The sequence below is a fragment of the Salmo salar genome, chromosome 20, assembly GCF_965601325.2.
Source record: "Salmo salar chromosome 20, fSalSal1, whole genome shotgun sequence".
Lineage (NCBI taxonomy): Eukaryota > Metazoa > Chordata > Actinopteri > Salmoniformes > Salmonidae > Salmo > Salmo salar.
In genome coordinates, this window is record NC_138310.1 from 17,146,597 (window position 1) to 17,156,914 (window position 10,318).

Below are 10,318 nucleotides of genomic sequence, written 5' to 3' on the forward strand. Positions count from 1 at the left end.
TCTTTTTAACCTTAGATGTTTTAAGATCCTCACATACTATGAACTTACTAATACTTTTTAATGTATAACAGGCTATGAGTATTTCCTTTAACCTGTCACACATGCTATCATGGATTATAAAGGGAAACCCAGCCGAGAGCTGCCCAGTGACGCAAGATGAGCCAGATGAGCTAAATGCCTTCTATGCTCGCTTCGAGGCAAGCAACACTGATCCATACGTGAGAGCACCAGCTGTTCCGGACGAACAGTGCTTAATTTGTAAATCGAGAGGTGCCAAAACAAAAAGTGAGCACGAGAGGAGGGTGACCTGGGGAGCTCTGAGTTACTTGAACGCATTTGTGTGGTGGCATAGAGCAGTAGAGTAGAGGCAGTTACAGAAGTTGCACATATGGGGAACATTTTAGTAGCCGTCTGGGAAAAATGTGGCCTTTTATAAACACATTTTATGCAAATTATTTTACATAACTGGAGACTTTTTTAATACCGCACAAATGATCGAAATGGCAGGCTACTCTGAAACTGACAAACTGAGATCCACGCACACAGGTTCTTACATTGAATCCAGGGGCCGGATTCACAAAACACTTCTTACACAAAAACTTTAGAAGCTTTTTTAAGAAAAAAATAAGAAGTTCATAAGATAGTTTGTTAAAAAAGTATTTATTGAAGAAGCCTTTGACTCGCCTCCTGAAGTGCCACCATACACAGCACAGCCATTGGTTAGGCAGCACAAAAGGGTTTGCATCAGCAAGAGCAGGGCAGGCCAGGGCTTATGATTGGGATAGCCTGTCCATTGCAGTGTGTAATGCAATCTAGCCTAGTTTTATATACACCATTCCAGCAGTGCAAAAACTTGGGAAGGAAGTATATTTTCTTGCGCTGTGCTTCTCCGATTATGCTCTTCGTATAACCTAGGCCTATAACCTATAGTATAAGCTATGGATCAGTTTATTGAGACCACACTAGGCACACTTTATATTGCACGCCCAGCAGAGAATCAGGGGTGAGGGGCAGCATCGGGCAACCATCGAGATATAATAAGCAACTAATTCTCAAATACTGAGCAATATGACATTTAATCAATTACAAATTACATGACCCTCCATTGGACTAGATCATACTAAACCCTCCTCCTGAATGAAATTGAAAAAGCATGACCCTCGCCCATTTTCCTCCAGGTAGCAATTGTGTAAATTTTGACCTCTCCCTCAAATAGATTTTTTTTCCTCACCCATCTACATACAATACCCCATAATGACAAAGTGAAAACATGTTTTTTGAATTTTTTGCAAATGTATTGAAAATGAAATATAGATAACTAATTTACATAAGTATTCACACCCCTGATTCAATACATGTTAGAATCACCTTTGGCAGCGACTACACCTGTGAGATTTTCTGGGTAAGTCTCTAAGAGCTTTGCACATCTGGATTGTACAATATTTGCACATTATTCTTTTTAAAATTCTTCATGCTCTGTCAAGTTGGTTGTTGATCATTGCTTGACAGGCATTTTCAAGTCTTGCCATAGATTTCCAAGCCGATTAAAGTCAAAACTGTAAGTAGGCCACTCAGGAACATTGAATATCATCTTGGTAAGCAACTCCAGTGAATATTTGGCCTTGGGTTTTAGGTAATTGTCCTGCTGAAAGGGGAATTTGTCTCCCAGTGTCTGTTGGAAAGCACACTGAACCAGGTTTTCCTTTTGATTTTGTGCTTAATTTTATTCTGTTCATTTTTATTCAAAAGAATCTCCCTAATCATTGCCGATGACGAACATACCCATACCATGATGCAGCCACCACCATGCTTATTTATATTAAGAGTGGTACTCAGTGATGTTTTGTGTTGGATAAAAAATATTCACTGTCCAAATAACCTTTGGAGTGTGTAAACTGGCAACTTTAAAATAGTGACTGACCGGGTATAATATCGACACCCTCTGTTACTTACTGTAACTCCTGTGAAGCAGCTTAATATGGGTAAAACCCTAGCTACACACTACAAGCTCTGACTCGAGAAATCCCAAGAGCTCATAAACTGCAAACACAGTTACTGCAATATCATCTGAAATAGATGAATAATATTTGCAGTAGCTCTCACAACAACCTCCTTCACCTACTTAACTGCCATCTTGTAAGTGCAGGCCTGGGTGACCTCTGGGTCTGTTTCACTGGGAGCTGCCTTCCTCCTCTCGACAAGCCAGTCTACCAGCGCCACAAACACACCAGATATGATGAGAACCAATCCAGACAGGTAGAAGCCTGCACCGAAGTCATTGGCCCAGTCAACCAGCCAACGAGAAGGAGGAGAAATTAGACCACACAAACAAGTGGCCTGGATGAATAAACCAATAGCTTCACTGAATGAAAGCTTAGTTCATTCAAAGTGCAAATTAATGCAAACCTTTAGTTCCGTATTTAGACAGTTCATGTTAACATTGTCATTACGCCCCAATTCTCACCTGCAGCAGGTGGACCAATGAAGCCCCCGGTGCTTCTGAAAAGCATGAAAAGTCCCAGGCCACTGTCAAACCCCTCCAGTCCCACTATGTCTAAGATGGACATCACATGGATGGCCACCACGCAGCCAAACAGAAAACCGTAGAGCGAGGAGAAGACCAGGAGGGTCCTTTCTAATGGGCAGCAGCAGTAGCACCACCCTCAACATGGTGACCACCAACGTCAGCAGCTGTAGGTTCCTCACCAGCCTCAGGTTGGCCAGCCAACCACAGGCCAGATGACCAAACAGATCAGCCAATGCCAGCACAGACAGGATGGGTGCCGCCCAGTAGTTCTTCAATCCCAGGCTGGTGGCATAGGGAACCAGGAACAGTGGTTGGATGAAATTCCTGCAGCAGCGGAAATAGCGAACAGGATGTAGAGCAGCAGTTCTGGTTTCCTTCTTTGGTGTCGGGTCAGCAGCAGCTTTGGAGTCCTGGTGGTTGAAACAGTTTTAAAATATTATTTATTGTCACTCGAGAACTCTGTTTGCTTCATAAGCAGAGGGAGCCCTCAACCCTACCTTGCAGTATGCTGACGCTGAGGTACATCCATGGAAGTCTGAGGTTGAGAGGAGCCAGGATCATCCCTGAAGCAGTGAGGAGCTCTCCCATCATGATGACTGCCCTCTGGGTACAGTGCATGCTCAGAACACTGGCAACTGCGGCTGCGGTGAGGTGAGATGAGGTGAGGAGACAAATCATTACAAGAACCAGAGTGGAATGTTCAAGTGGGTACTACTAGGTAATAGTTCCCCTTCAGGACAAAATGTCAACATTGTCTCTAGCTGTTTGAGCATGAAACCCATTTTTGTTTCTTTGGCCAACTTTAACTCTCTAAAACTATGCAATATAGAGTTATATACAGATGAAAAATAAGTTATACTGCAATACAAACAAGACAAGTTGCACTCAGCCTCCCTTACCTCCTGCATAGTCACTTTAATACCTACATGTACATATTACCTCAATTAGCTCGAATAACCAGTGCCCCCGCACATTGACTCTGTACCGGTACCCCCTGTATATAGCCTCGCTATTGTTATTTTACTGCTGCTCTTTAATTATTTGTTACTTTTATTTCATTTTTTAGGTATTTTTCTTAAAACTGCATTGTTGGTTAAGGGCTTGTAAGTAAGCATCTCACTGTAAGGTGAGTACTGTTGTATTCGGCCCATGTGACAAATAACATTTGATTTTATTTTATTAACAAGCATGACAAGGCATTCTAGGCATGCACTGCGGGGGCGAGAGTGTGCATCTCACCAATGCAGGTCAGGAACAAAGAGAAAGAGAATGAATCTGAGTCCTTTTTATAACATCTGAGTTTTTGGGATTCAAAATCTGAGTACTTGACCAATAGCATTACTGTAAAATGAATCTCCAATGAGATATCAGACCTACAGGATGTAAAGACAACAGAACCTCTGCTTCACATCACAGAGGTGTGACATAATGGGGTTTGGAGAGAAACACAGAAGGCTGAATTCCTGAGAAGACAATAAAACCTTTTGCATAGAGCGTAAAAACTCGGGGGCCTTCCTACATAATCCTCCCGGATGGCCACTGGTAGTCACTGTAGACAATCTCATGGTCATAGTAGCTTCACTTCAGGAGTGTCCTTTTGGCGGGTAGCATTGTCATTCTTTAGACATGCAAATGTGCCTAGGTAACACCTTCCCTGCAAGCAAGCTATAAAGGAATGCTCCATTCTTCTTGTAAAAGCAAAGCACAGAGAAACATCACAGATTAATTCAACATTTCAACAGGCATAAAATAGTCTGTTAATCTGATTGGATTGGTCAATGTCAACTTCAGATGTAGTTTGATCAAGTCAGTCAGATGAATATTAAAGATGATCAGAGATCACTGCCTCATAAAATACAGAGTATTTAACATCAAACAAAACTCCCAAAACTCTCCTCCCTTTGAGAGAAAATAGATTCACCTTGAAAATGAGAAAATAAACAAAATAACCAGAAATTTGAAATATTCAAGAACAATTTCAAAACAGCTTTCAAGCAACTGGTTTCACAAGAAATTTGAAAATGAAGTGTATTAGCATCTCAGTTTACAGCAACAAACATTAGCGTACCAATATTGAAGGTTCTAAGATACATTTGTGAGAAACAAGGCAATTACTTTTTCACACACACATCTATACATTCAGATGGACTTAGCCATATGCACTGCACTACACATAGGAAAACAAACTCTTTGTGTCTTAACAGGAGCCATTACATTTTGTCTATCTGTACACATAAAAAAGCACATTCACAAAAGTAACCTATATACTGTAGCATCACAAATGGATATAGAAACTATTGAGTTGCAAAGGATGGCTCTAATCCTGAATGCTGATTAGTTAAAACCGCATTCCGGCCGGTGTCTATTCCACAAGTTACCACCAAGCTAAATCTATGACATTAAAATGCCTATTTACTCTTTTCCATCTGACTGCACAATCCACTGTCGCATCAGCCCAGCCAGGCAATTTATAAACTTGATCTCCACTATAAAAAGCCTCTAGACATTATCTCACATTTCTAACAGCAGAGATTTGTATAAACCTTGCGGTCTGTCTCTCAGACATTTGCAACATTGCTTCAATATTCAAATTTGATCTCCAGCTGTCCTATAGTAATGAATGTGTTGGGAGTCAGGAAGAGACAGACAGACAGGCAGGCAGTGTTTCTCAGCCAGTCGAAATCATGAATCAGCTGGCATCATTTTTATGGATATATACATAAAATATATATACTCCCCTGAACAACAGTGTCCTTGCTGTTATTCTAACTGCACTATTTGACATGACTGTAAGTTAGCCGTAGTTGGCTAGCTAACAAGCAAGGGATAAGAACGTTGCCAGCCAGTATGCCAATGGAACACTTAGAATGAATGTCTGGGTCGCGTCCATAGATACAGAACAAAAAGACTGAATGACTAGGACGTCTCCAGAAACCTTAGATTTGTGTCGGGACTATATCTTGTGGAAGGATGAAATAGTATGAATAAATTCAACAAAATAACATTTTTAATGAAAATATGTCAATCATTATTTGAATATGTTGGTAACCTGTTGTATAAAAGGGATAATGCCCGAGAAGCTGGTGTTTGGAGGATATAAGTTGAGGACAGGACTTCATCTCGGGCTTAACAACACCCATACCAATATATCCTACAAACACCGTCTCCTCTGGCATTATCACTTAAATAATCAACATCCTAAGTTTGAGAAAGCTCCAAATCGACCCTATGCTGCAAGTAAAATCAAGACCCTCCCTAAATCGCAACATTTCTGCATCATGAGAACATTTCTCTCAAAGCACAGCTGATATAATTGTCAACAAATCATCAAGCCCTTGACTAGGTGAATCAGGTGAGTTAGAAACCTCTGGAAGTCCCAGAGAAGAGGTTTGAGAACCACTGCTCTAGCTAACCTCTAAGTCACCCTTACAGGTTCTGTCACTCTCCACATCTCCTGATGGACCAGTCCCTAATCAATGCCAACCACCCACAGTTAATATCGGCCAAATTATCCTCCTACCCGACTTCCAAAAGAAATATAAAGAAAAATGTAGGACATGACCTGCAGGACTTTTGCCATATTCAACATAAAAAACTTCACACACAGGCCAATTAGGCATCTGAAGGCAAGTCTGTTTGTGACAGCCCTTTCACAGACTTTCCTTCACAACCAGACAAGTAAGATGGTGCCGGAGCAGAAGGCAGACGTTTTACTTGCCCCCAACTGATTGTGTTTTTTTGTTCGTTTATCTGCGTTGTTTGTAACTTATTTTTTTACTCTTTTTGTACATAATGTTGCCGCTACCATCTCTTATGACTGAAAATAACTTCTAGACATCAGGGCTGCGATTACTCACCGCGGACTAGCAGAATCCTTTTTCTTCTTTCACGACTCTGACGAGCCCGAGGCGGAGGATTAACGGCTCCCTTGGGAACAGGCCCCGACCCCAGTGATCTGCGCAAAGAGGAGGCGGAGAAAGAGAGGCCAGAGGGCAGGCTGCCTTCTGAGAAGTCGGAGGCGATCGAATAATCCCCCACTCCCCTAAATTCTGCTAGCAAACATGTAATCTTTAAACAATAAAATGGACGAGTTATTGGGAAGATTAAACTATCAACGGGACATTAAAGACTGTAACATCTTATGCTTCACGGAGTTGTGGCTGAACAATGACAATATCAACATACAGCTGGCTGGTTATACGATGTACCGGCAGGATAGAACAGCCGGCGTCTGGTAAGACAAGGGGCGGCGGTCTATGTATTTTTTTAAACAACAGCTGGTGCACGATATTTAAGGAAGTCTCGAGCTATTGCTCACCTGAGGTAGAGTTTCTCATAATAAGCTGCAGACCACATTACCTACAGAGAATTTTCATCTATATTCTTTGTAGCTGATTACATACCATCACTGTCAGAGGCTGGCACTAAGATAGCATTGAATGAGGTGTATTCCACCATAAGCAAACATGAAAATGCTCACCCAAAGGCGGCGCTCTTAGTAGCCGGGGACTTTAATGCAGAGAAACTTAAATCAGTTTAACCAAATTTATATGAGCATGTTAAATGTGCAACCAGAGAGAAAATAACTCTGGACCACCTATACTCCACACATAGAGATGCATACAAAGCTCTCCCTCACCCTCCATTTGGCAAATCTGACCATAATTCCATCCTCCTGATTTCTGCTTACAAGCAAAAATGAAAGCAGGAAGCACCAGACGAGCTAAACTACTTCTATGCTCTCTTCGAGGCAAATAGCACTGAAACATACATGAGAGCACCAGCTGTACTAAGGTAACCTGCCTAAATGACTATCGACCCGTAGCACTCACATCGGTAGCCATGAAGTGCTTTGAAAGGCTAGTCATGGCTCACAACACCATCATCCCAGAAACCCTAAACACACTCCAATTTGCATACCGCCCCAACATATCCACAGGTGATACATTCTCTATTGCACTCCACACTGCCCTTTCCCACTTGGACAAAATAAACACCTATGTGAGAATGCTATTCACTGACTACAGCTCAGCGTTCAACACCATAGTGCCCTCAAAGCTCATCAATAAGCTAAGGTCCTTAGCTTATTGATGAGACAACAACGAGACAGCCTGGGACTAAACTCTTCCCTCTACAATTGGATCCTGGACTTCTTGATGGTCCACCCCCAGGTGGTAAGGGTAGGTAACAACACATCCACCACGCTGATCCTCAACACAGGGGCCCCTCAGGGGTGCATGCTCAGTCCCCTCCTGTACTCCTTGTTCACTCATGACTGCAAGGCCAGGCACGACTCCAACACCATCATTAAATTTGCCGATGACACAACAGTGGTAGGCCTGATCACCGACAACAACGAGACAGCCTATAGGGAGGAGGTCAGAGACCTGGCCGTGTGGTGCCAGGACAACAACCTCTCCCTCAAGGTGATCAAGACAAAGGAGATGATTGTGGATTACAGGAAAAAGAAGACCGAACACGCCCCCATTCTCATCGACGGGGCTGCAGTGGAGCAGGTTGAGAGCCTCAAGTTCCTTGGTGTCCACATCACCAACAAACTAACATGGTCCAAGCACACCATGACAGTTGTGAAGCGGGCACGACTTAACCTATTCCCCATCAGTAGACTGAAAGGATTTGGCATGGGTCCTCAGATCCTCAAAAGGTTCTACAGCTGCACCATCGAGAGCATCCTGACTGGTTGCATCACTGCCTGGTATGGCAGCTGCTCAGCCTCTGACCGCAAGGCACTACAGAGGGTAGTGCGAAGCTTCCTGCCATCCAGGACCTCTACACCAGGCAATGTCAGAGGAAGGCCCTAACTGTTCTCGCCACACGGCAAGCGGTACCGGAGCGCCAAGTCTAGGTCCAAGAGGCTTCTAAACAGCTTCTACCCCCAAGCCATAAGACTCCTGAACATCTAGTCAAATGGCTACCCAGGCTATTCGCATTGCCCCCCGCCCCTCCCCTCACCACTGCCACTCTCTGTCGTCTATGCATAGTCACTTTAATGAACTACCTCAATTAATACTACCTCAACTAACCGGTGCCCCAGCACATTGACTCTGTACCGGCCCCCCCTTGTATATATTGTTTTTTTGTTTTTTTACTGCTGCTGTTTAATTACTTGTTACTTTTATCTCGTATTCTTATCCATATTTTTTGAAACTGCACTGTTGGTTAGGGGCTTGTAAGTAAGCATTTCACTATAAGGTCTCTCTGATCTGGTTTGACCTTTTTACCTGTCCACAACCATTCTCTTGCCTACCCCTTTGGATTAATAAACATTGTAAGACTCCAACCATCTGCTTCCTGTGTCTGCATCTGGGTCTCGCCTTCTCATGGTAGTAATATTGTTGTATAACACATTTTGTAATGTAGTGGTGTAATAATTTGTTGAATGATGTATTGTTTTATTTTTGTGATGTAATTGTTTTAATCTTGTCTGGACCCCAGGAAGAGTATGCCTTGGCAGCAGCCAATGGGGATCCTAATAAATACAAATACCACCACTGGCTACTTTGTCTCCTCATCCGGTTAGGACAGACTCATGTCCTGGTCACCTGAAAGACATTGCATATTTAATTTTAGTGTGGAAAAGAGGGCTGTGCATATCTGCTACTAGAGTAGCTGACTGTTGTATTACGGTTGGTTACCTGTAACTTGGTTACGCTGCTATGTGCTTCTGTTGTGAAAGGCTTTTTATTATATTTTGTGGAATTGCCCATTGTTTATATGCTGTAAGTGTGTGAATGAGATTAAAACATGAACGTACATTGAAAAACTAGTTGGCTTGGGCTATTCAAACACAACAGAGGCATGGCAGTGGCATTCCCTAGATATAATGTACCAAGACTCTTATGAAACACTTTCAAAGACAGAATAACATTATATAAAATAAACAAGCATAAAATGAATGTCTTTGTATAATGGACTTCAGAACGTTCTCTGAATAAACTGTACGAACCTTTTGCAGAAGCTGAGTCTTTGCCTAATTATTCTTAACCCAGTGTCTTACAAACCTTGGGGATTAGTCAAAGCTTATTGATTGTTAGTTATCATTGGGATAGAAAATTCTTCTGACATAATCTGTGATGATTTAATTGAAAGACTAGGGGCTAAAGATACAAAATTCTTTAAGGAACCTTGGACCCCGAAAAAGGTCATTTCGATGTCGGAGCCCACTTGTTTTCCTTAGAGACCAATACAATAGCCAAAACATCAAAAAGCATGTCTAACTGTATGCATTTTTGTTAGGCAGGACCATGCAGTACTGGTTAACGTTCATCATAAATACTTAAAGCTGATATTTCCGCCTATTGTATCTGTCTGTTTACAGGTCTATATTTCCAAGATAATGAAGATATCTTAATGCTGTTTATTTGTGTATTTTAGGCAGACAACGGACAACTTGTATTCCAAATTTGAGCAATATCAGAGCTTGCAATATTGGGTTACATGAGCTTGTGGCCAACCCCTCTCCAGCCAGTCATTATTCCGTTAGCCGTGGTATAAATGGCCATATACCATACCTCCTCGTGCCTTATTGTTTAATTATACCTCGGGTAGGGGTATCTAAAACATTTTGGGGACTTGCCACTAGCCTAAAATACAGCCAATGGAGTTGTGGTTGAATCCATTATATGTTTGTATTCTCTTTGCTTGTATCCTACTTGTCCCGAAGCCACTCCTGCGTTGTCTTGGCTGTGTGCTTAGGGTCATTGTTCTGTTGGAACGTGAAACTTTGGCCCAGTCTGAGGTCCTGAGCACTCTGGAGCAGGTTTTCATCAA

The 10,318-nt window shown here is 42.3% G+C and overlaps 1 protein-coding gene and 1 long non-coding RNA gene across 2 annotated transcripts in view; both read right to left on the bottom strand.

The window, feature by feature from the left end:
• Nucleotides 1-10,318, bottom strand: part of LOC145862392 (uncharacterized) — a 386,091-nt gene that overhangs the window by 8,833 nt on the left and 366,940 nt on the right. The window lies entirely within an intron of this gene.
• On the bottom strand, nt 2,109-3,205 carry LOC106580224 (monocarboxylate transporter 12). Its single transcript, XM_082966127.1, is given in 5 exon segments — nt 2,109-2,300; nt 2,465-2,631; nt 2,633-2,849; nt 2,852-2,937; nt 3,030-3,205. Coding segments are annotated over 5 exon segments (828 nt in total). The 3' UTR covers nt 2,109-2,118.